Source organism: Mchenga conophoros, linkage group LG15, assembly GCF_057382185.1.
Source record: "Mchenga conophoros isolate Kocher_MC1m ecotype Shallow Benthic linkage group LG15, M_conophoros_male_GT1.1, whole genome shotgun sequence".
In the NCBI taxonomy this organism is placed as follows: Eukaryota; Metazoa; Chordata; class Actinopteri; order Cichliformes; family Cichlidae; genus Mchenga; species Mchenga conophoros.
The window spans coordinates 125,286-151,765 of record NC_140540.1 but is presented as its reverse complement, the minus strand read 5'-3'; the positions used below and the strand labels follow the sequence as shown (position 1 = coordinate 151,765).

At 40.7% G+C, this 26,480-nt stretch overlaps 3 protein-coding genes and 1 non-coding gene across 8 annotated transcripts; 3 read left to right on the top strand and 1 right to left on the bottom strand.

The window, feature by feature from the left end:
* Positions 1 to 260: 260 nt before the first annotated feature.
* Positions 261 to 17,487, top strand: brox (BRO1 domain and CAAX motif containing). 4 transcript variants are annotated; one of them, XM_085248272.1, is made up of 13 exons: positions 261 to 394; positions 4,848 to 4,967; positions 6,257 to 6,363; positions 8,530 to 8,626; positions 9,682 to 9,777; positions 10,159 to 10,231; positions 10,844 to 10,949; positions 11,188 to 11,277; positions 12,021 to 12,106; positions 12,216 to 12,297; positions 13,483 to 13,633; positions 15,649 to 15,808; positions 15,897 to 17,487. In XM_085248272.1, exons 2-13 carry the CDS (start codon positions 4,867 to 4,869, stop codon positions 15,978 to 15,980), a joined length of 1,233 nt encoding a protein of 410 aa, XP_085104398.1. In that variant the 5' UTR covers positions 261 to 394; positions 4,848 to 4,866; the 3' UTR covers positions 15,981 to 17,487. The 4 variants fall into 4 exon arrangements, with proteins under 4 accessions (XP_085104398.1, XP_085104397.1, XP_085104399.1 ...); XM_085248271.1 differs by lacking the exon at positions 261 to 394 and adding an exon at positions 4,239 to 4,370; XM_085248273.1 differs by lacking the exon at positions 261 to 394 and adding an exon at positions 4,463 to 4,610.
* On the top strand, positions 388 to 3,468 carry LOC146557404 (alpha-1,6-mannosyl-glycoprotein 2-beta-N-acetylglucosaminyltransferase). Its single transcript, XM_085248270.1, has one exon. It carries the CDS (start codon positions 448 to 450, stop codon positions 1,702 to 1,704), a length of 1,257 nt encoding a protein of 418 aa, XP_085104396.1. The 5' UTR covers positions 388 to 447; the 3' UTR covers positions 1,705 to 3,468.
* A 3,246-nt stretch (positions 17,488 to 20,733) lies between the features above and the next one.
* LOC146557402 (uncharacterized) lies at positions 20,734 to 22,444 on the top strand. Of its 2 annotated transcripts, XM_085248276.1 has the most exons (6): positions 20,734 to 20,869; positions 20,949 to 21,061; positions 21,253 to 21,414; positions 21,504 to 21,558; positions 21,672 to 21,766; positions 21,861 to 22,444. In XM_085248276.1, exons 2-6 carry the CDS (start codon positions 21,047 to 21,049, stop codon positions 22,068 to 22,070), a joined length of 537 nt encoding a protein of 178 aa, XP_085104402.1. In that variant the 5' UTR covers positions 20,734 to 20,869; positions 20,949 to 21,046; the 3' UTR covers positions 22,071 to 22,444. The 2 variants fall into 2 exon arrangements, with proteins under 2 accessions (XP_085104402.1, XP_085104401.1); XM_085248275.1 differs by lacking the exon at positions 20,734 to 20,869 and having other exon boundaries at positions 20,876 to 21,061.
* Positions 22,445 to 25,986: 3,542 nt separating this feature from the next.
* trnas-gcu (transfer RNA serine (anticodon GCU)) lies at positions 25,987 to 26,068 on the bottom strand. The gene has a single exon. It is a non-coding gene; the product is annotated as a tRNA-Ser (tRNA).
* Between the last annotated feature and the right edge of the window lie 412 nt (positions 26,069 to 26,480).

Genomic DNA, 26,480 nt, shown 5'->3' with positions numbered 1-26,480 from the left:
TGAACCCAACATGTATCACAGTCCTATCATCCTCTTCCTGGTAGTATCGTGTTGACACAGTACAACTACTTCGGGTAAGTAAAACAAGCTAACAACGGACAGTTAACTTCCCTTTTTCTTAACCGCTAAATGTACACGTAAGTTTTATGAAGTTGGTCAAACCGCTTGCTTCTACTTTTCCACACACAGGTGTTAAAAACAAGCGGCAGGAGCGACTGTGTAACAAATGACACGGCTCTCCTCTGGAAAGCCCTCGACATCTTTTTTAGAGCAACCGTCAGGAAGCGTTTGACACACGGTTCAAGAACTGTCACGCGACAATGGAGCGTTCATGAGGAGGAGCGCGAGGACGCAATGTTGCACGGAAGTTTGTGGCGAAGAGGCGCGCGACAAGGTGAATGAACGCCACTGCTATTTAACTCCGGAGTGTGTTTTTACTTAAAGAAAATGAGGTTTCGGCTGCTCAAGAGGAATCTGCTCGCGCTTCTCGGCATTTCATTCGTAGTTGTTACTCTTTTGTTTTCAACACGCGTGTTATTAGTTTCTGATGACACAAGCGGACCCGGTAACACCGTAAAAAAGAACCCGGGCGTGAGCTCTAGTGACCCGGTAAAGTTGAACTTCAGGTCGCTGTCAGAGCTAACTCAGTCCGTTTACAGTGCCAACTTAAAGCAGTCTGTTTGCAATGCAGACAGATTTCCAGGGGACCCTCGGCTGGTGCTGGTTGTGCAAGTCCACAACAGACCAGAATACCTCAGCCTGCTTATCAAATCTTTGGCCAAAGCTGCTGAGGTCCACAGCTTCCTCCTCATCTTTAGCCATGACTATTTTTCAGAGGAAATCAACACAATTGTTCAAGGGATAACTTTCTGCAAGGTACTGCAGATTTATTTCCCCTTCAGCACTCAGCTGTATCCCAGAGAGTTTCCTGGGCAGGATCCACGAGACTGCCCCCGAGACATATCCAAGGACAGGGCTCTGGAAACAGAATGCCTCAATGCAGAACACCCCGACTCCTACGGTCATTACAGAGAAGCCTTCATCACTCAAACCAAACACCACTGGTGGTGGAAGCTGCACTTCGTGTGGGAGCGAGTGCAGGCGATGCAGGGCTACAGTGGCTATGCAGTATTTCTAGAGGAAGACAACTACATCTTACCAGACTTTTTCCATTTTTATAAATCAATGATCGAGTTCAGAAAAAACAACTGCCCAGACTGTGACTTGCTGGCTTTGGGTAACCATAATGGCCTGGATGGTTTCACCGCACTATCCAACAAGGTGTTGACCACAGGCTGGATGTCCACCAAACACAACATAGGCATGGCCATCTCCAGGGAGGTGTACTACAAGCTGATGGGGTGCAACAATGAATTCTGCACGTACGACGACTACAACTGGGACTGGACTTTGCAGCACATCTCTGGAACCTGCATATCGAAGCCCCTCAAAGTGGCGGCAGCACTGGGCTCCAGGGTTCTTCACACAGGAGACTGTGGACTTCACCAGAAGGAGAACTGCAGACCAGAGTGGGCCGCGCAGAAGGTTGACGAAGGACTTCAGAAAGCTAAGGCCGGCCTCTTTCCTCCATCACTTGTCCTCGATGGTGCAGAACCGGTGGCGCACAAAGCGCACATGAAGAACGGAGGATGGGGAGACATTCGCGATCACATCCTATGTAATAACTACGCCAAACGACTCTGAACTGCGGCTTTTTAACATTCTACAGGTGTGCCATCTGAAAAAGACTTTTTCAGGCTTTTTAGGGGCTGCATTGGGTTGTCTTTGCTTTCAGTGTATTGTTTTTGTTTGTTTTCTTTTTAAATGATCACCCCCCAAAATTGGACCAAATCACATCTAAACATACTGCATTGTTCAGCACAGTAAAGACAATATTTTTTTTCTTAAATTACCAAAGATGTATGGGTGCCAACACCTTTTGTTGAAATTTGTTCTGTATGCTGCCTGCAAGCTCAGTTCAACTGAATGTCAGCAGCTCTCTGGGTTTCCTACAAGCCACAAAATTAGACTATATATATATTGCACTTTGTTGTAAACTGAGAGTAAACCATATCCAGAGTGTGCACATACGCACTGTCATTTCTGAATTTATTTGCGAATTCTGTAACTTGGAGCACTGCACTCATTTATTTACATTTACATTTCAGTTTGTTGCAACATGATTTTTACACTGTTATTATCAAACGTTTGAAATTAAATGTTTTTACTCATGTGCGTCTTTGGTACGTTTTAAAGTAAAGACGCGTATAATTCAGACTTACAGCTTTAATCAAAGTGTGAAAGACAGTACATGAGGAACGTTGCAGCATCATCTTACAGCAGATGTTTGTAAGCTAGCTGTTGGAATGAATGACTTTGTAAATGGAATTTTCTTTGTAACATTCAGTGTCTGTCTGATATAAATGGGGATCTCTCTTTTGGGGTGAAAATGACAATTTAATCAGTTTCCAACTCCCTGACTTATTGATTCCCAGTTGTAAAAGCAGGAGGTGGCTTATTCTCTTTCTGATATGCAAAAGTGAACTATTTGGAAGCAGGATCAGGGTCTTGTAATGCTGCATTTCTACATTAGCACCTTTTTATTGTTGACAAAATGGACTAAATGATAATGTAATTATCTGTTATGGTTCTATAGAAAAAATCTTTTTCAAGTGCAAATGTTGGGTGAATAAAACTAGGTGTAATGATACATTTAGTGCCTTTAAGCTGACCTAATATGCCTTTTCTGCCTGGCCTTCTTTTAGAATAGATTTTAAAGCTGTATTGTTAACATTGTTTTTGACCAGAAATTCCAGTAATGCAGAATAACATTTGTTTTGATAGTTTATGGTCTTTGTCCATTCGATATTTAGGGAAAGTGAAATGTGAATGTTGCTTTTTACCAAAATGTTCAGTCTGTAGTTTGTAAAGAATATTTTTACACTGGCATTGTGTATACTATAGGTGTAATACCTGGTGTGATCTGGTTTTGGTGCACCTCTGTGTGCTCTCTAACAACTGAAATGAATGTGATAATGAAATGATTCCTACAGTACACACAAGTACTTTATACACAACACTTTATCTGGTGTATGTGTGTGTACCTGTTGTTTTGCTGATTCCTGACTTGCTGAGAATGAGACAAACTATTTTTTTTGTCATTGTTTTTATTATGTTGATATTAATGATCTAGCTCATTGCTCACTTTTGAAGGATGATGGGAAAATAAAATAAATGTTATCCCTTGTGACACTTTTCTTTTACACTTCTAAACATACTGCCATTAATGTATTCACTAAATAATGCTTCAGTTACAACCAGTTATTGTAATTGGTTCTTCCGGGAAACATTCCTAAGAATTTAGCGCTACATAGAAGTATGTCCTACTGGTCAGTGGGCATTTATACATATTGAATGTGTTTTTGTACTGGTCATCAAATAAAAATGGCAGCGTTTCAGACAATCAAAGATCAGTGTGTATGCCATGGGTGTCTGTTTTTGTTTTTTTTTTTTTAAAGGTTATTCTTGGGAAAGTGATGCTTTGCATATACTGGAAAGGTATTTCCAGGAAATTGTTGGAATATAATGTAACACCTTGAAACCATTAACAAGGCACCTCGGCAGATGAAATAACCCCAGGTGGAAGGTCACATCTTAAAAAGAAGCTTATTGTTGCATCTTTATAGCCTTTGTAGTGTCATGCTAAAAAGTGATTTTGGGGATTTGCCAAACAACGGATTGCTGTTATTTAAACTATTGTAATTCACAGATTCCTCTATAATTTGCATTATATACATCGTTTTGAGCCAGAAAGTATATTCTTGTCACAAGGTTATTTGTGGCTAGTCTGCTATTGCCAAATAACTTCATTTTGGCAATAAATTAAAAGCGGCATTGATATAAAATAGATTTTTCAAGAGAGATCTGGTCAAAAGGACATCAGAAATTCGACAAATATAACAGATATGTTAAGTGGCCAAAAAAAGACTTGATTAATTACGGTGTACAGCACAGGGGTCCAAACTGCAGAGTCATTCGGATACTTGCAAAGCAGGTTTTCTTAGTTTTAAATATAACCCACTTGTAAATCCAGGTGCCTGCAGCTTATTTACCAGCATTACACATTAAATCCGCACAGAAACATCGGCAGTCACTATTTTGGCTTATGATGGCTTTTTTGGGACGACACCGGCCACTCGGAACCCTCGACAAAACAGAAGCTCGTTGTCTGGGATGCATGTCAGGTGACTGAATCGGGCTTTGTCATTGGCTATTTACTATGCCGTATTTATTTCCGGAAGTAAGTTTTGTAGTCTGAGAGACTTTCCAATAAGGCTATTAAACGTCAGCTCTATAACAAGCTCCGACAGGTAACAGAACAGTTTCTATTGTATTTGAATATGTTCAGTTCACTTGTCTGTTTAGAAAGCAGCCGTAATGTCTTTTTAACGAATCCCGTACGTTTGGAACTGTACATAGTGTTAGCCGTTAGCGGCTGTTGTTAGAAGCTTACGTAATGCACTTTAGTCAAGAACAGACAAGAAAAATACTAAACGAAACGGTGTACACGGCATCTTAAAGTAATGTTAACGATTTATTGGTTTCTCACAGTAAGTTTGGTTAGTACTTAAAAGCGCTTTTTTTGGAGTGCTGACACGGATACTTGTAGCCACCGTGATGGTGAAATAACGCTAGCCAACGTCACAGATTTGTTAGCTAGCGCTGCTTGATATTTAAACAACTAAGGTTGTCATCCACGTAACTTGTGGCATTTTAGCGTGTCAGTCATCTAAATCGCCTTTATCTCAACTGTTAACTGTTTGTCACACTGTTCCTCTGTCTTGTAGGTGTGTATTCATTCACAGGATGGCACACTGGTTTCACAGAAACCCACTGAAGGCGACAGCTCCTGTGTCCTTTAACTTCTATGGGGTGGCAGGGAGCCCAGCAGCCAATAAGATATGCAAGTATGTCTTATCTCCACCTGATACACCGTGAGCAGGGATATCACAATGGACTGTGTTCGTCACCATGACCACAGTTGGTTAATAAACTGCTATGTATAGTTTCTTACCCTCTATCAATCCGGTTGTTCAGTCTGACTTCACTAGCCGTGTCTGGGTCTAAAGTCCGCTGCAGGTCCATATATCAAACGATCACTATGGCATTACTGAGAGTTGAAAACTGTCTAAAGTCTTTCATCTTTAATAAAATGATCAGCGTTCTGCTCTACCAGGTGTAACAATTGAGTTTAACATCCAGGCATCCATGAAAACGGAATTTATGACATTTAACGGAGTTAGAAGTTAGCAGGGAGTTAGCTCGCTAGCTTCTATCTAAATACAATATAGCATGTCCTGACTGCAGGGTTTTGGAAACAAATTAAAACGTACAGCTCTGTTATCACTTCCAGCATAAATGAAGACAGAAAACTAAACAGCAGTGACGTTTGTAGGGTTACTGAAGTTGGGCTAGCTGGTATATAATGATGTGCTACGTGACCGCTAGCGACACAGCTATGTTAGCATAATATAAACAAGCTAACTTTTTTTCCACTCGATAAAAGTTAACGTGAGTGTTCTCGGTGGTCAGGAACAAATGTAATCGCATGGCAGGATGCTGTAAAAGGACCAAACTTCAGCCAGGAGAACAACTGAGATAATCCATCCACAATACGAGGTTAGTCATTCATATACTGCAGCATGGGCTGGGCTGCAGTTACATCCTAAGGTTTTAAAAACTGAGCTTAAATAAATGATTAGCGGTAATAAAAGCCGAGGGAGGTCAACAGGGATCACTGACTGTTTTAGGAGCTTTTTGAGATTAAATAGAAGAAAATACAAAACATTAAACATGTTAACAACACACAAGCCATATTAAACTCAGACTACTTTAGGCCCGGAAGTAGGATTCGTCGCGTCATCACTGAACAATCGGATAGCATTTGACCATTACTATGCTACTGGTACCATTATTTGATCACCTAATCTCAGTCGCCTCACTGCTAAACAACAATGGCAATGATTTGTTCAAATGTCAATCAATTTTCCTGTAGACTCCTGGTGGAGCATAGGGCCGTTTCTGTAGCATGATTGTTTTATTTATTTTTTTAGAGGGTGGGGTTGCTAGCCCATGCTCAACCCTCCTCCTTTCTCATCCTGGACTTGGGACCAGGCAATGGTGGAGTTTTGTTCAAATTTAGTCTCACTGAATATGGCTGTCCACAAAGCAACAGTACTATTTGTGATATGTTCAGTGACCTGAGGACAACCAGAGCGAGGCTGCTGGAGATGTTCACTGATATCACCTGCAATCCTGAGATCATGAAGAATGCCACAGATGCATACTTCTCCCTTCTTCAAGGTTTGTTCACCAGCATTTCAGGGTATCTTTTTATCTTTTTCCAGGATAACTTTAGATACAGATAGGATATCAAAGTTATGGCCTAGGGGCCACAGCTCTGGCTATAAACAGATTTTAATTTGGTCTCCATAACAGTTTAGGTTCTCTATACATTCTTGCCTGCTTAGCTTCATCTGTAGTCTGTACAGAAATGCATACCCAGATCGCACCTGCAACTTTTTGGTGTAGACAGCAAAGTCGATAAAGGAAGACAGATTCAAGAGAGAAATAACTCCTTCCTTCCCATCTTAATGTTTGCCATGAAACAGTCTTGATTTTCAAAGACTTCAAAAACAACATTGTATTTGCATCTAACTGAGTGTGGCCCTTTGAAACTGGTGTCATCTCTGAATTTGGACATCCCTGTTTGTCAGTAGTGTGGACAAACTGAGACAGAACTCACTTTTTATATCCAGAGAAGATGGCTAATGTAAGGAGCTTGAACAGAAGGCGACTGGACTTCTATAAGATTTTTCAAGATATTCTTACCTCTCATTCAAGAGGCTTCTTCAGCTCCCTGATATTTAAAACCTAGTGGGGGATTTTCCTTTGGAGAGTCATTGACGCACTGTTAATATCGTGTGTTGTCATCATGAGCCAAGGTGTGAAAAAAGGTGTGCATCATTACCAGCAGAGGTTTCAGGTGAAACCATTGCCTCACCATGTGACTTATTGGGATGTAGGGGGGGGGGGGGCTCGGAAGGGATCTGAAAACTACATTCTAGGTGGCTGACAGTTGGTGTCATAAGCCTCCTGTTCTGGACGTAGATGACCTCCTTTCACTCCTCTTTCAAATAATCTGTCTTCTCTGTCCAAAATGTGAACGCTGGCATCCTCAAGAGTGACTGCTATCCTTTAGGAGCAGATGTACAGCTGAGTCTTGTCCTGTTGAAGCGACTCTTCTGTGTTTATGGAGTGGCTCTTTGGTTTCTACCAACTGAGGAATGAATAGGAGAATGCACAAAATGTATAAATACTGTTGTATGTTGATGGACTAGTGTGGCCATAACAACAGGTTTTCAGCATTTTACTCCCTGTAAAAACGACACTGATCTTCCACAAACGTGCAGAACCCTATTGATAAAATTTGGGTCTGACCGCGTAGTGGTTAACATCCTGTATTAATCTACTAATCCTATATCTGCTTAATGTTTCACATGATCTAATACTAACATAAAAATGTAAGACTGGGTTTCCACCGCATCAATACTACAATGCAGTGTTTAAAATACATTAAAGTCTGAGAACCACTATGTTTAAAACTATACCAACATTACAGTGACTTTAATAGAATATCATATTTTTTATATTTGTATTTTATGTTGTTCTGTTACGTTACTGTAATGTTTTAGAAAAGTCTCCGTGTGTGGTTATTTTGACACCATAGCACAAACCTGTCACGCTGTCACCAACTGGTAATGTAGCAAATGTAACAAGTGCAACATGGAGATGATGGACCAGATTTATGAACTGCATCAGCGTAAACTGGTGTTAATAAAAAAAAAAAAAAAAAAAAAAGGACCCAGTGACAAGATTGTGTGTAAGACTTGGGAATTTATGCAATCGAGGCTGCTGCTTCAGTCGCAACTGTGTATTTCTAAGAGTTCCCTTCTCATCATCACTTGCATATACACAGATCCTGCTCTTGTCTAGTAATTGCCTGTATTTAACCTCCTAAGATCCAAACTCTTTCATGGCATGCATTTTTAATTTCTCTTTGACATTTAAGCTGATTGGGACCTGATGAATGTAAAAACAAAGAATTACCTGATTTTTATTATTATTATTATTTTTTTAACCTGATTTTTGTTTCTGAGAAAAATGAGATCGACATATGAGGACATTGGTTTTGAATTTCGATAGAACAGTGGCAGTATAACGTCCTCGTAAGTGGATATCAGACCCTTGTAGAGCAAAATTTGGTATTTTAGTCAACCCAAAATGTGCTGTCCACATGTGGACGTCAGGTCCTAGGAGGTTAAATAATGTAATAAATAAATTGTAAATGAGAATGTTTTGTTTTATATTACCCAGTTCAATGGTTGTGAATTGTGTCTCACTTATTTTGCTCTGCATCTAACCAGCAGTCTCTTTGCCCGTCTTTAAAAAATCTTTATGATGCATTAGGCTTTATCATGCCCTTGGATGGAACTACACAGGAGAACAAGATGAGGTTCATCCAGAACTTTAAGTGGACCGATACCTTACAAGGAAACACGCCATGGTAAGGACACAGAGGGAGTACTTCTAGTCTAAGTGTAAGTGGAAGAAATCTCGTTCATGTTTAATGATACAGTGATGAATTATCTAAGAGCTAGCAGCTTTAAACATTTTTTTTAACATATGGGGCGATCGTGGCTCAAGAGTTGGGAGTTTGCCTTGTAATCGGAAGGTTGCCAGTTCGAGCCCCGGCTTGGACAGTCTCGGTCGTCGTGTCCTTGGGCAAGACACTTCACCCGTTGCCTACTGGTGGTGGTCAGAGGGCCCGGTGGCGCCACTGTCCGGCAGCCTCGCCTCTGTCAGTGCGCCCCAGGGTGGCTGTGGCTACAATGTAGCTGCCATCACCAGTGTGTGAATGTGTGTGTGAATGGGTGGATGACTGGATATGTAAAGCGCTTTGGGGTCCTTGGGGACTAGTAAAGCTATACAAATACAGGCCATTTACCATAAATGAAACATTACAGAAAGACTTCTGATATGAAGACCTCTGGGCAGAGCTGATGACTTCTTAAATTGGGAAAAATACATTATAATACCCAATTGAGTTATTTTCAGTATTTGTTGTCATGAGTGGAAGAATTTATTTATTTATTGATTAGCATTCAAATATCTCAATGAATACAGAATAAAGATCTGCAAGAAAGCACGAGACAAGGCTAATCAAAAGGTACTGGCTGAAGCACATGCTTATTATGCCAACCCTTTTAACAAAAGATCATTTAGCATGCAGCTCATGTACATGGGGCTCAAAGCAAAAGAGTAAAACAAAACAAAAAAAACCCTTCCTCCTTAGCTAAGTAAATACAAATAAATTAAATTTCATAACAATAATCAAACTGAATGAACTGAATGTACCCATCTAATCTAGGCGGTGTCTTGCTGAGTCTAATCCTGTGTTATGGTCTGTCCAGCAACATAAAATATTATCTCAAATGACCACGTAAAGGTTGCTTGCATAGAAAAGTGGATTAGCAGCTCGCTGGCTTTTTTTTTTTTTTTTTTTTTTTTTTTTTTTCTTCTTCTCTCTTAACTCACCGTCTCTCCCTACTCTCCTTCCAGTGCCCAGCAGGATGCAGTCTTTGAACTGATCTCCATGGCCTTTAATGTTGCCATCTGGTACACAAAGTTTGCCTCAAGAATGGCAGGAAAGGAAAAGTAAGAGCCTTTTTGGCTTCTTCTGTGAAACTATTCTGCATAAATGCATTTTACAAATTACTTTAGTTTCATACTTTAATACCTCATCAAAAACAAAGGACGCTGTGACTAATGTGAATATGCACAGAATATCATGACTTTTGAACATAAAGTATTACAAAAACAATGTTAGATTTTTAAGGTGCAATATCTGACACTATTTAATTGGTCCATCTATACATGCATACATTCTCTATCACAGGTCTAACACATAGAGAATCACCACTTAACCTAATGCCACTAGTTTCATTGAAAGGTTTTAATTGGTTTAAATGACCTTGAAATCATTGCTATTATTTGTTGTTGTTACTTTATTTCTGCTCATGTTTACCTGTTACACAGTGTATCAGAGACAGAAGCGAAAGACGTTCACCGAAGCTTAAAGGTTGCTGCTGGAATCTTCAAAAATCTTAAGGTGAGGGAGATGTCAATTCTTTCCTCAGTGGAAACTGGAAAGGTTTTATTATACAAACTGACGCTTAGGACAAAAAGTGGATGCCGATCAGTGCAGTTCCCCTGCAGAAAACATTAATGACACACTTTACCTCCTTTTATTACAGATGAAATAATTTAGACCGTTTTTAACTCTCATTGATGCCGCAGTGTTCGTTTGACTTTGGGACCTGAAACGGACGGAGTTTAGGACCCGGATTACTCCCCGAGGCTCCTGACTACCGTAGCCGTATTGCTCTGACAATCCATCTGGCGGTGTGGCTTCGTAGCTTACCAAAGTCATACTAAAACATTTTTGACAGATTTTTGAGCGCCGTGCACCACATAAAATCGGTTTGAGGTCATTAAGCACAACCAGAATTCATACATAAGGCGCATTGTCGATTTTTGAGGAAATTAAAGGATTTACCCGCGCCTTATAGTGCGGAAAATACGGTACTACAGTTTTTCTTTCTTTTTTTTTCTTCTTCTTATTTTTAGCTACAAGCAAATAGATTGAGGGATTTAAGACATATAAGCTATAGGTTTTATTTATTTATTTATTTATTTATTTATTCTGATATCTTCTTTACAGGATGTCCACATCCCTCGCCTCATCACTCCAGCTGAAAAGGGCAGAGACCTGGAGCCCCGAGTCATTGATGCATACATCATCCAGTGTCAGGCAGAAGCACAGGAAGGTAACGACAGTGATCACTGTGCAGTGATCGTGCAGATCGCTGATGATATTGTTCCTCTCATCTCTGATGTTTAAGATGGTCATTAAAATCTGTTATATTATAAAATATATGTTATATATTATAAAAATAAAAAGGCTTACTCTGCAAATAATCTGACAGTTAATGGCCTGAGTCAGAATCCATGTTCACTGACACAGTGTGCCAACGTTTGGTTCTTTCCTCTCGTTTGTTTTTACAGTGACCATTGCCAGAGCAATTGAACTGAAACACAATGCGACAATCATCGCAGCTTTGGCATTTGAGACTGCAAACTTCTATCAAAAAGCTGGTCTGTACTTTTGACACAAGTAAAATAAAGCTTTTTATCAACCTTATTGGTATGGCACCTTTAGAAACAGTTTATTAAGTATTTTGACAGACAGGGAGAAGCAGGATCGACGATTTAAACAGAGCACCAGTCTTTACATTTAGGTGGGAAACATTAAAAAGAAAAGGAAAAACAACTATGAATAAAATTAGACAAGGTGTAATGCCAGCATGTAAAAGCAAGTCGGACTTGCTTTTACATGCTGGCAACGAATGAAACCAACAGGAAGCTGAGCTGCTGCTTTCTGAACCGGCTGGAAATGAGAAAGTGACTTTTTGTTTGAGCCATAGAGGAGGAAGATGTAGCAGTCGAGGCTTGAGAAAATAAATGAAATGTAGTGGTTTTATTTTCAAGATGGTTGAAAGAAGCAAGACTGGACATCTTGTCGGGGGGTCTTCGCTTTATAAATACAGCACCTTGAGGCAACTGTTTTGGTGATTTGGGACTATGTAAATAAAATTGAATTGAATGAAATGAACTGTTCAAAGCTAAGAGCTGAAACTCAGGAGAACTCTCAGTCAGCATTTCTGACTTTGAGGTATCAAGTTATAATGTATGCCTTCCAACAAATGAAGTCACTGAGGCAACTGTGCTTTCTGGATGACCAGGCACAATGGGAAGCTTTCTGGTTTGTTGACCAAGAGCCTAGAAAATAAAATGATGGTTACTGAAAAGATATGAAGGTCAGTTTTCTGTCTCTGCAGACCACACACTGAACACCTTGGAGCCAGAGTGCAGCAGCAAGTGGAGGAAGTATCTCCAACTGAAGCAGCTCTTCTACATGGCTTATGTAAGCTAAAGTTTGCAGCACAGCTATAGGTTAATAAAACAACTATTCTGTTTACAGAATTCAAACAAACAAAGTGTTAAGATTGTTGTCATTGAGTTTGTGTTTGCAGGCGTACTGCTATCATGGACAGACACTGCTGGCAAGTGACAAATGTGGAGAAGCTATCAGATCTCTCCAGGAAGCAGAGAAATGTATGTATGCATGTTGTAATGTGTAAAGCAATTACAGAGACGTAAACAAGCACGTCGAGAGCGCAAACTTTCACCCAGGCAGCTCACTCTCTGTGCAGTATTTACTTTAAAGGGAATACTATTGTATTTAATATATACAAGCAACGTCATACTAAGAATCCCCATATATCATTCCCTACGTGCCTTAAACCTGTTAAAACAGTCTTAAATAGCTCTGTATGTTTCTATGTTGAAAATACACAAATCACAGTTTATAAGGTATAAGACTTTTGCACTAATAAATCATTGATTTGACCTTGAAGACTGTAAGGCAAGCTTGAATGAATTGCTAACCAACTCTGCACTCCTAAGTTTGATTAGAATTCAGACAAAACAACACACACGCACACATTCCCTCCTCTGCAGAGGTAAATGTGACTTTGCTCATTACAGCACAAGTCTTATGTTAGGCTGTGGTCTGATAAATTTGTAAAGCTCCTATTTCTTCCGTCTTTGCTTCTAAAAGAACCGTCCGTCGTTTAGTGTTGTGTGCGTCTTAAAACCTTTTTTTTTTTGCGTTGTTATTCTTTTGTAAATTTAGTAATTTTGTAATTACTAAATTTTGTAATAAAGTACTTCATTAATTGTGTTAATCAGAAAACGGAAGTCCATGCCTTACAGAAGACTGTTACTTCTGTTCTTTGCAGACTGCAGTGCTTACTCAGTGTTACCTGCTCACTTGGCTTCAGTCATGTAGGTCAGCGGTCCCCAACCCCCGGGCCTCGGACCAGTACCGGTCCGTGAGCCGTTTGGTACCGGGCCGCGAGAGTTGAGGCTCAGGTCTGAAATGTATGTTTTTCAGGGGTTTTATCGGTTTTCAGCGTTATTTTGTCATCGTTTTTATCGTTAACTCGGTTTTCCTGGGTCTTTTCACGTGTGTTATGAATAAATCTTCTTTTTTTCGGTACCGGTACTAGTTTTATTTTGTTGTATTTATCCGCGACACCTTAAAGGCCGGTCCGTGAAAATATTGTCGGGCATAAACCGGTCCGTGGCGCACAAACGGTTGGGGACCGCTGATGTAGGTTACCAAACAGGAGCTTCCTGTGTGATTGCTGCAGCAGATCTTAGAGTTGTGTTTGAATTGTTTCCCCTTCTTTGTTCCCTGGATATATTTTGTGTTAACACAACAACATCTGCGTGTAGGTTACTCCCGCGCTGAGTCACTATGTAAAGAGTACCGTCAGACCAAAGGCCCGGGTACAACGGCCAAACCATCGGAGCAGCTGTTCTTCCTCAAGCTGGGTGGCCTCATTAAAATGACGCTGGAGAAGTGCCAGAGAGAAAATGGCTTCATGTGAGTCAGCCAGACCCCAAACAAACACACACACACACACACACACACACACACACACACACACACACAGAGTTGTGGCTCAGATTCTACACTTTCCCCGTCACACATGTGACGAGATGATGCAATGTTTACGTCGTGGTTCCCGTGGCGCTCAGGAGTCAAACTCTGAGGACATGTTTTCAATCATTAACAACACATTTTCCACTCACACAAAGGCACATTTGTGTGTCGTCAGATTAAACAGTCAGCTGGCTGCCCTGAGCTTCACCTGCACAAACGCTCAGCTTCGGGTTTATGTTCCTGTGAATTTGCATGTGTTCATCATAGAGATAGCTCTGTTGGGCGTCATTGTCAAAATATTATTTTCTCTCATTTTTTTTCACCTGAAACTAACGCGTGACCTCACTATAGTGCCCAGCTGTCGCCTGAAAAGTTAAATATATTTGCATGTTGGAGGTGAGCGGAGTATTGTTCATTTTTCCACAGCACTGGCCCTGCCTGCTGTATCGCCACAAAACCCGCCTGCTTCTAACTGCAAATGAATCGAATAAACCAAAGAGCATTTTTACACTACAAGCTACATTTGTCCCATTCACACACATTCATGCTTTTACTCTTATCACATAGAAACACCTCAACATGAGGATTAATGTAGGGTCTTTTACAGTTTAAAGCGTTGGTGTGATTTCGAGCTATGTAAATAAAACTGGACAGCCCACTCTACTTCCTAGTTTATAGCCATCCTTATGTAAACAGTTGTTGATGCCTGTTCCTGTTTGTACAGTAGCATCTAATTTCAGTATAGCACACATTTCATTGGTCAGCAGTTTGGTGATTGTTGTTTTCTTCTTCTACTTTGCGCTTTAATGCCAGTCACTCTGTAGATGCATAAATGCCACCTGCTGGTGGCTAGAGGTACCTTTCCTGTGTCAGGCACAGGTAAAAGCAGGGAAAACATTGAATTTAAGACAAGAGATACTAGAACCAAGTCTATGTGTAAATTACTATGACCCTTAGTCAAAGGAGCTTGCAAAGAAAGGCGTCTGGACTTCTTTAAGTTGCTTGAAGACGTTTCACCTCTCATCTGAGAAGCTTCTTCAGTTCTAAGGTCAAATGGTGGAGAGTCCCAGATATAAACCTAGTGGGAGTGACCCCCCCACAGAGGGACAAAAGGACCCCCTGATGATCCTCTAATCGCCTGAGCCAAGGTGTGAAACTGGGTGTGGGTCCCAAACAGCCAGAGTTTCGGGTGTGTTCATTGTGAAACCTGGCCCCACCTTATCATGCGAATTCCTGAGGTCAGATGGCCCAGGATGTGAGTGGGCGTTAAGGCGTCTGGGAAGGATCTCAAAACTGGATTATAGATGGCAGAGAGTTGGTGTCGTAAGCCCCGCCTCTGTTCAAAGATGGTCGCTCACAGTGGACATAGATGGCTTCTTTCACTCCTCTTGCCATCTATGTTCACAATGAACACACCCGAAACTCTGGCTGTTTGGGACCCACACCCAGTTTCACACCTTGGCTCAGGCGATTAGAGGATCATCAGGGGGTCCTTTTGTCCCTCTGTGGGGGGTCACTCCCACTAGGTTTATATCTGGGACTCTCCACCATTTGACCTTAGAACTGAAGAAGCTTCTCGGATGAGAGGTGAAACGTCTTCAAGCAACTTAAAGAAGTCCAGATGTTTTTCTTTGCAAGCTCCTTTGACTACGATGACCTGGATGACTGAGAACCTTCACAGACTATTACCCTTAACTGACACAGGCTGATAACAGTGTGACAATAACATCTGGCAGTTTTGCAAAAAACTTTTGAGTTGTGAGTTAAGTTGATCACAAACCATTTAAAGACCCAGCTGACAATGATTAAGTGAGAACCACAACAGAGGATTCCCATTTGCACGGTTAAGTCTTGTACATATTTAAGTTACCCTTAGAAAGGGTCTTTGTAAAAACAGGGAAAGCATTCAAACATGAAAACCTGAAATTCTTCCTTCTACTTGTTTCTTTGGACAGATACTTCCATAAAGTCCCGGCTGAGCCGCCGCAGCTGGACATGAAGGCGAGCTACGGCCTGGCTGAGCCCGTCCCATTTGAGCTGCCACCTCTCAGTGAGCAGTGCACTCCTGAGGTCTACGCCACCTTCGATCTGACAAAGGGAGCCAAAAACGACAAGGTACACACCAAATCAGTTATTTATTCTAGATTATTTCATAACAATGTTATAGTTGTTGGTGGTATTATAAATATTACTTGATGTGCAGGCCAAACCCAAGGAGGAGGAGGTGAAGCCAGTGAAGGAACCTGACTTGAAGCCTCAGAAGGACACAGGCTGCATCCTCTCCTAAACTTTCCATTCAGTACATTTTCAGCCTGTTTCACGACATCCATTTACTTTCCTCACATAACTCCAGAGATGCTTTCTTTTCTTGCAATATTTAGTCCTCATGTTGTACATTCATCCTAGACATGTATATTACATTTAGCAGTTATAACTGTCTAAGTCAGAGCCAGTTATGTGACCAGATACTCAAAATGTCTCACTCTGTGAGAATCACTTTTAATTAGGACATGAAAATAAATAAGCCTTATGGGTCCCATGGTTGTGTCAGTGGTGCCTTCAGCTGCATTGTAAACTGGTCGCACTGATTATAGATAACTCAGATAATGGAAACTGACTTATTAAAGAGGCTTAAAGTGGCCTAAAACATAAAAATGCAGTAGATATTTAAATTTTGATATTGAATAGTTAGCACTACATATAAATGCAATGTAATTAATCCAAAAGAGTAAATGTGGGAAACTGCACTCCGTCACTCTGCCTGTATATCTGGGAATAAGATAATTGAAACTGTAAGTTTTTAAATTGCATTTTACGTGTCCAGAACATCGTCATTTAAATATTTACACTGATCAATAGGAATCCCAATCAATACTGGACAGACAGAAAGGACGGCACATGATTTTGCCGTTGAGTTTGGTTTTCTTTTAGCTGTAGTAGCAGTTTACAATCAATATTTACATCACGACTTATGTATTATAGTTTTTGTACATGACATAGCTGTTTTCTACTTTGACTGTTCATTTAAAGGAACTATATTATTATTATTATTACCTGTGGCTGAATCATTCTTTATCAGGTTGTGAATTTGTGTCTGTTATCCCTTAAAACTAAAATTTTAATTTATTTGTGTTTGTGGTAATTTATCAGACAATCCAAAACACTTCAGAGGGTATAAAGTCCAATCACGTTTTTGCTGGTGTTGGAGTCAATCGTACTGTTTCAGTGTGTGAACTGATGCACGAACAGCTTACTTTCGTTAGATGTTCACGTGCTGTTGTCAATAGTTGACAGTGTGCAGAAAGCAGGCCCTATCATCGACATTTGTACCTTTGTGTGTGACTTGCTTTTGAAGAGCTGCTTCAAGGAAGTTTCTTATGTCCATCAGACTCTAACAACTTCAAAATAAAAGGTCTAATAAAAAACAAAAGTTAAGTTACTAATTACTGGAGAAACAAAACTGTAATATTCTCCAACTCATTTAACCTTGGTGTATATTTGCTTCCCTGATCTCACCATTGGACTTTTTATTGAGTTGTGCACCTGTTTTCATCCTTGTGCTTTTCTTTGCTTTGATTAGACTGGATGTCATTACACTTAAAGCAGTGAATTTATCCAGGAGGTGTGGCAGGACTCTGATATGTTCCACATCCTTTTTTAAGACAGCTGTTTGTCATTAGGGTGTGCCACATCACCGGTTTTACATTGTGCACTCTTGCAGCTCTCCCCTCCTCTGATGGTGTCTTTCATGTAAAAGGTATTTCAAATGGTATTAAATATTCCCTTAAAACTCACTTTTTTCTTCTTGGCTTTTTGTAGATGTAAAAACAAGACTGTCACATCATGTCCGCAAGAGGTCAAACTGACACAACTGGTCTAAAGACTATGATAAAAAAAATTTCAACACAGAAATGTTTTGTGAAAGAAGAGTCATTATTTTCATACCCAAATAATTTGGTTACGATGTACAGAACAAGTTGTTTTATCTGCATAGCAAATGGGACAAGAACCATCAGGTACATGCAAAACACAAAGCTTTTCCTCTTAGGTCCATGTGTGTTTGAACAACATACGACTTGTAATTTTATCTCTACAACAAATCTACACACCAATCTGCCAGAGGTTCCTTCCTATTGAAAGGGAGTTTTTCCTTCCCACTGTTGCCAAGTGCTAGCTCATCGGCGTTGTCTGATTGAGGTTTCCTCTCTGTCATTGTAAGGTCCTTACAATACAAAGCTCATTGTAGTGACTATTATTTTGAAGTTTTTTGCCATATAAATAAAACTGAACTGAATGGATTTGAAAAACTGTGGCAGGCAAACTGTGAGAATTTTTCTATTTCTCCTTCCTCACCCTAGCACACGAAATCAACAAAGTAAAAATTTATACTTGGTGGCCGATATAGTCAGATTGATAAACATAAATGGCGAGGCTGGTGTTGCATGCAAGTCTGGCGAGAGCCATTATCTAGGTGGCGGACAGCAAAGACAAGGTTTGTCATCGGCCATGCCTGTGTAGCCAAGAAGACTCGGTTTATAAACGCAACAGCTAAAGCTAAACAGTTAGCATAGCTTACCTGCACAGCATCTGCCTCCAATGTGTAAACCAGACTAAGCTACCTCAGTGGTAAACAGATTGTTACTACAGTTCAGTTCTATTCCCTCAAAGTTGGTAAGTAAAATTTATTTATGTAAGATAGGAACATTATAATATTGTAAAGATAAAAGTACAGAATGAAGAAAAAAATCTTAATTACACAAAAGCAACATAATAAACAAAAGATTATCCAAATGACTGGCTGAATAGATGTAAGCTGTCCAGTTTTCAACTGTTTTTTAAAAAAAAGACGCCATAGACCTACGGGTGCGGAGCGAGAGAGAGAAACTGTTTTGGTGCTAAGGTTTGGAAGGCATAATTTTTATAATGTAAGGTAAAGACCCTACAATAATACAAACCTATAATACCCTGTACCATAGGTGTCAAACTCTGGCCCCCGGGCCAAATTTAGCCTGCAGCCTAATTACATTTGGACCGCAAAGCCATACCAAATTACTATTAGAGCTGGCCTGCTGGTATTATACAGTGCATTTCCTGCTAATACTACAAATCCCAGAATACTCTGTTGGTGTTCTGGCGCATCAGTCACGACAGGACCCATTAACACCCTGGTCGTGTCCAAATTCATGGGCTGCATCCTCCTGAGGATGCATTTGTAGGCCGATTACGTCACAGCGACGCGCCGAAGGCTGTCGTAGACTCCTCCGAATGCAGCCGACAAATGTGTCCTCCTTTTCCCCGAATTTGAAGGATGGGTCGGGTGTGTCCTTTCTTTTTTTTTTTTTTTGCCTGTCCCGTTTGGATCTTTAAAAAAGGTGTATGATGAAAGTTTGCGACGTTGTGTGCCCAGAGAAAAAGCAAGCATTTTCAAATGTCAGCCTGAGCAGAAACACAGTAGCTGATCACACACCTGAAGTTGCCACCAATCTATATAACCAGCTGATGGAGAAGGAAAACAATTGTGTTGCATTCTCCATCTCTGTTGATAAGAGCAGTGATGCCTCTGATACTGCCCAGCTTTCAGTCTTCATCCGTGGTGTGGACTCAAATCTCTGTGTTACGGAGGAACTTTTAGGATTAAAATCAATGCATGGCACAACCACAGGGAAGGAAATATTTGATGAGGTTTCCAAATGTCCAACTGACTGCATCATACATCAAGAATCACTTTGTGGCAATGCCTTTATGTGTGAGATCATGAGCGATCTCGAAGCTTCAGGGGCGGGGGCGTATCATCACAGACATGTATGCTGCAGTGAGGGCTTTTAAAACTAAATTGTGCCTGTGGCAGAATCAGATGCTACAAGGAAACCTGGGCCATTTTCCCTGCTGCCAACCAATGAACAGATCTCTACTGCTGTGTTCCCATGTGCACAGTTTGCTGAAAAACTCTGTGTACTCAGTGCTGAGTTTACCCGGCGATTTGCCAACTTTGATGCCCAGAAATGTCGATTTGAACTGCTCAGTAATCCTTTTGCAGTTGACGTTGCAAACGCACCAACAAACCTCCAAATGGAGCTGATTGAACTCCAGTGTAGTGACACGCTGAAGTCAAAGTATGATGCTGTGGGCACTTCACAATTTCCACATTTCATCCCTGACACAATGCCTGGGCTCCGCACCCACGCTGCTCAGATGCTCTCCATTTTCGACAGCACTTACCTATGTGACCAACTATTCTCCTCAATGAAGATGGCCAAAACATCTCACGGGAGACGTCTAACCGATGAACACCTTCACTCAATCCTGAGGATTTCCTCAGCTCAGAGCCTGAGCCTAGACATTGAGGAACTAGCATCCAAGAAGAGATGCCAGGTATCTGGCTTGGACACATCAGATCAGTGTGTAGCAAACTGAGCTATAATTAGCATTTTCTTTGTGCACTTTTTCTTGCTACTCCCAGACATGGGCTTGAATGGTTTCACGTTCAATAATATTTTTATTAGATAAGTGGTTTATTATTGTTATTTTTCTATTTATTATTAGCCTGGGGAAAAGGTTTACTGTTAAAATTTAATTCAGAAGGCTGAAAATAAAATTTTTATTTAAGAAATAAATTCCACTGATATGTTATTTAATTGGAATTTCAATTTTGCATGTGTGCAATATTAAGTTATATATACTTTTATATAAGTTATATATCGTTTAAGCAAAGCTTGTCCCATATTCAGTTTTTCAGCAAAACTTGTTTGAGTCTATAAGAAAAGGTTCCTTATTATATATCTGGAGGAAGATTTTTTTCAATAAATATTAATGTTAGCCCACGACTTTGTTCCAGTTTGGAATTTTGGCCCACTGTGTATTTGAGTTTGACACCACTGCCCTATACTCTAATAACCCTACAGTCTGGTGCTACCAGATAATCTGGTATAGAATTTGTGCTCTGTCATTTCTCTGCTGCTTGTCTGAGCTAGTAAGGCTAACCTGGTTATCTAAGAATGGCGTGATTGCCAGTATGTGCAGTCAGACTTTACTGAAAGAAAATCTAACTTTAACAGCAGAGTGGCTTAGCATGGCTAAGCTGTGATATTCAACACGCCACCAAACCTGCCTCCCAAGCCCAGCCCCTTGAATTCAAGAGTGAAACTGATTGTGTTGGAGCGACTTGCCTCTGATAAGGTTTGTGCACTTCTGTATTTGGCGTCTCAGGTTTCAAGTCAGATCCTGTATCCTGTAGTTGTTTTTCTCCACAACGCAGAGTCAGCATGGATGGATGTCTGGGACAGCAGTGACACAGAACAATGACTGGATACTTGTCCTTTGGAGCAATACAGAAACACTAATGTAACCCGAAGAATGAACAACCAGGAAGTAAGTGCTGTGATAATGAAGCAAACATAGCTGTTAGCTTAGTTTGTATTCACAAAATGAACTTTATCCAGTTGTCTGCCATGACTCTGTCGCTCCGGTGCAATTTGTAATAGTATTGTAAATGCAGTGAGTATAACACACAGTACTTAGATGATATGCTGTGAATAAATAAAAGTTTTCTGATGCGTCAGACATCAGCAAACACCACTGAAACAAACTTTGAGGGTCCTGCTTCGGCCAAAGAGAGGAAGGTGATCCACTTCTCCAGCGGTGAAACTCTTGTAGTTGAAGACAGAGAGGAGGAAGAGGTGGAGACGTCAAACAAAACTCCCTTTGAAGAACCTAAACAGAAGGTGGGTATCTGTTTGGGGGGGGGGAGACTTGTGGTGAATATTTAGCAACAGTCAGTTCATGTGATTGCTTCTGTCTTTTTTCTTCTCAGACTCGGCTATCGTTCAAGAATGTGGCCATTCTAGTTGGGAGGTTTTCACTGCTGGGTATGCCATGTTACATAATCAATACAGAAGCCAAGTGACTGTAGAGAAGGCCCTGACTTTAGCTTTTTGTGCAGGCTTCACTGAGTCTCCACATTTTCTGTTTCCAAATTCAGCCTGTGACTTCCTTGGGGAAAGATTGGCTGGTGCTCTTGGACTCAGTGCAGCCAAATACCAGTACGCGATAGATCGTTATCAACATGATCACAAGGTAATGTGTTCACAAACATTCAAGCAAAAAATAGAACTTACTCTATCGTCTATCTTATAAAAGGAAAATAAGTTCACTGTTTAACCCTCTTCAGACAACAAACAGTCGAGCTTCAGATGACCTCAAGAAGGGACAGGCAGAGACCGTGACACTCTCTCCCAGGTCTGATTGGAGTCATTATGGGGCCACAGGAGATGTAAGCTGTCCTCCCAATCCCCAGGAGAGCTCTGATGAGAAACAAATGGCTGGAAAAGAAGGATGTCACAACAAGGGCTATCAAGCGGACGAGGAGCACTTGAAATGAATCTCAGAGAAGAAAAGCAAAAGAATGTGAAGTCCCCAGGATGGAATGTTACAACAACGTGAAGAATAAAAAGCTAACAAAACAAACTAAAACATTTTCTGTGTCTAACTACCAGTGCAAGCTTTTTTCACCGTTTATTCTTCCCAATCCTGGCAAAACTGAGATTCTTACTTCAGCCCCTTTGCCAACAATATCACTGTCTTATTTCTGACCAAAAATTAAGATGAGATTGAGCTCATCCAGTCTTATTACCTTTACTTAAGAAATAATGCAAAAATCAGACCTTCTTTGATTCCCAGTAAGGTGGAATCTCTAGTAAACACTTTCATTTTCTCCTGTCTTGATTATTGTAACTCTCTACATCTTATTCCTCCTTAATCCATCTTCAGTTGGTCAACAAAGCAACAGCTAGACTGCTATCAAGAACTAGCCTGCATGTGATTTGATTTAATTAAAAAAAAAATGTTATTAACAGCATATAACTCCAAAAACATTAATAACCTCCGGCCTCTTCAAAAATGTCAACATCCATTGAACTCTACTGTCAAATATCCACCAGTCTTGATCAGTATGGCACTTCTAAATGTTCGCTCTCTGCTGAACAAGTCTTTTATTATTAATGATTTAATTTTAGATAATAAACTTGATTGTTTATTTTTAACTGAAACATGGCTGGGTTCGGATGCACCAGTTGTTCTCACTGAGGCCTCCCCACCAAATTTTAATTTCTCTTTTTCTATTAGAAGTGGTGAGAGAGGTGGTGAGACTGCATCTTTAACCAACAACACAGTCACCACCAAACACATTTTATTTAATCATTTTACCACTTTTGAATTCCATGCTATTGTTTTCAGCAGCCCTCCAGTTTTATCTGTCACAGTTTATAGACCACCTAAAGACAGCGCTGCTTTTATCAAGGAATTCTCTGAATTTTTAACAAACATACATTCAAAATATAACATGATAATTTTAACCGGTGATTTTAACTTGCACACAGATAATCCTTCTGACTCTACATCAAAAGAATTCTTAAACATTCTTCACTGTTTGGATTTTACCCAGCACGTCACACAGCCGACTCACAACAGAGGACACACTCTGGACCTGGTCATCACCCATGGGCTGTCCACCAGCGTGTCCTCTGTTGTTGACTTGGCTGTCTCTGACCACTACTGTGTGTTTTTTAACATCACCGGTTTTATTCAGCGGGAGACCTCGGTGCGACCTGTGAGGAGGCGCTCTCTAACCTCTGAAGTGGCTGCAAATTTTACCAGGGTTTTAGACGAATGCCCCCTGTGATTTTATTTTTAATCATTTTTACAGCAAACTGAAGAAAAGCCTTGACTCCGTTGCTCCACTCACCACCAAAAAGATTAACGTAAAACATGCATCACCCTGGAGAAACGAAGAAGTCAAAAAACTCAAAAGAAATTGCAGGGCAGCAGAAAGGAGATGGAGGAAAAATAAAAATACTATCAACCATCAAATACTTTGCGAGCAACTTAAAATGTACAATAATACATTAAGGAAGTCAAGAAATTCATACTTTGCCAAAATAATCAGTATTAACAAAAATATTCCCAAGGTCCTCTTTTCCACCATAGATCATTTATTTAACCCTGATTTTAACAGCTCCCAAAGAACCCCCACAGACTCGCTCTGTGAGCAGTTTGCAGACCACTTCAGGGGAAAGATCAGCGCCATCAGATCTGATATTTTATCTAATCGCGATATGTTTGTAAACACATCTGAGGGCTCGATTGTACCTGAGGAGACACTGGACAGCTTTGTCCTGGTTAATGCTGAGAACCTTCAGAAAGTTTTCTCCACAGTGAGACCCACCACATGTCCTTTAGATCCAATCCCTTCTTCACTTTTTAAAACACTTTATGGATTTTTTGAGGCTGAGCTTTTATACATGATGAATTGCTCTCTTCAGTTGGGTGTCTTCCCTGCTGCCTTTAAAACGGCGGTGGTGAGACCCCTTCTGAAGAAGAGCAATTTGGACTGTAATGATTTTAATAACTACAGACCTGTATCCAACTCACCATTTTTAAGTAAAATCTTAGAAAAACTTGTTTTTACTCAGATTAATGATTTTCTCAATGATAGACAGATCCTGGAGATATTCCAGTCTGGATTTAGGGTGAACCACAGCACAGAGACGGCTCTCCTAAAGGTTTTAAATGATCTTAGATATAACTGGGACGCCCAAAAGCTCTCAGTCCTGGTGCTGCTGGATCTAAGCGCAGCCTTTGATACAGTAGACCACGCTATTCTTTTAAACAGACTGAAACACATGGTGGGCCTCTCTGGTGCTGTACACAACTGGTTCACTTCCTGTCTCTCAGACAGAACTTTTATGGTGAGTATGGATACATGCTTCTCTAAGATCCATAAAATGACATGTGGTGTGCCTCAAGGGTCGGTTCTAGGCCCTGTACTTTTTAATTTGTATATGCTCCCTCTCGGTGGTGTCATCAGGAGGCATGGAGTGAACTTCCACAGTTACGCTGATGACACTCAGCTGTACATCTCCATGTCTCCTGATGACACCAGACCAATGGATGCCCTTTTTAACTGTATTTTAGATATAAGATCTTGGATGGCAGAAAACTTTTTACAGCTTAACCAGGACAAAACTGAAGTTTTAATCGTCGGTCCTGAGGCTCAGAGAGAGAAACTCTTGTCTAAATTAGAGGCATTTTCACTATGTCCTTCGCTACAAGTGAAAAACCTGGGTGTTATTTTTGACTCTGAGCTTGGTTTTATCCCACATATTAAACATGTGACCAAAATTGGATTTTATCATCTAAAAAATATAGCCAGAGTCCGCCCTATTCTCTCTCGGGCCAACATGGAGATGCTGATGCATGCTTTTATTACCAGTCGCATTGATTACTGCCCTGCTCTCTGGTCTCCCCAAAAAGAATATTTCACCTTTACAACTTTTACAAAACTCTGCAGCCCGTGTGCTGACAAAGACCAGAGGGCGGGCCCACATTACACCGGTTTTAGAATCGCTGCACTGGCTCCCCGTGTGTTTCAGGATCGATTTTAAAGTTCTTTTATTGGTCTTTAAATGTCTTAATGGTCTCGGGCCTTCTTATCTTTCAAATCTGCTTCTACCATATGAACCCTCGTGGACTCTGAGGTCCTCTGGTACTGGCCTTTTGATTGTTCCTAAAGTCAGGTCACATACTCACGGAGAGGCAGCTTTTCAGTGGTATGGTCCTCGTCTGTGGAACAGCCTGCCGGAGGAGGCTGGCATATCTCGGAGGGGGCTCTCTGCACCGGGGTTGTGATCGACCATGGCTGCTGTGGCTCTGTGGGTCTTCTCAGGCTGGCTGGGGGGCTTCTTTGCATCCCTCTAGCTGTGTGCCCGGCCTGGAGGCTGCGGTCTGTGACCAACTCCCGGTACAGACGGCTCCGTGTGATAGTGTTCCCTCACCTGGCTCATGTGTGCCCAGCTCAATTTTACTTCTCAAGTGTGTGTGTGTTGCACACTTGGGCAAATGACACTTCCAGCCTATCAGGTCAGCTGGTTTTCGGATTTGTTCTTATGGGGTGCTCTCTCTATAGGTTGGCTTTACCTTATCTTTTGCCCCATTATTTGTGGCCCTTTGGATAAAAAAAGACACTAGAAATACGTGGACCTATTTATAAATGCAAACAGAGTCAACCACACACATATTAGAAGAACAAACTGTGAAGCAATTTGTAACTGTTTTTAAAAAGTGCTTAGCAACTAAATAATATTACTGTTTATATAATTGTCAGAATAAAGTGAATTTTAAATTATAAATTATAGATGCTAAAGCATGGTTGAATCCTCATAAACTAAGCGTTGTTGCTTTTTAAACATTATGAAAAGTGATATCAAAATTTAATACGCGCATTAAATATAAGAAGTTTCCGACGAGGATGGGATTCGAACCCACGCGTGCAGAGCACAATGGATTAGCAGTCCATCGCCTTAACCACTCGGCCACCTCGTCTGAATACACAATCGAGACATGCGCATAGTAATATCAATATTCAATGGCTGCCAGTTAAAATACCGACAGTGGGCAAGACTATTTTTCTAAGGTTTCACACCATCGTGTTTTAGCATGTTAGGCTAAATGTGGCACTGCCGTTAGCCACCTTGCTGACATTAGCAATATGACAACACAAAAGACAGTGGCTACAACTACCTAAACACGGAAAATGCGTAGTGTGGACACATGTCGGTATCGTCTCCGTCTCCTCGTTGTATTTCAACCAAGTCCAAGACTGTTTTTGGCATCTGAGCGGATTAGGCGAGAATAGCAAAAGCCCACCCTTTAGATAAACCTTGATATATGCCACTTTTTTAAAAGCTGCGTTTAAATCAGTGACGTACCGAGTGTTGATACATGCCGTTGTCTG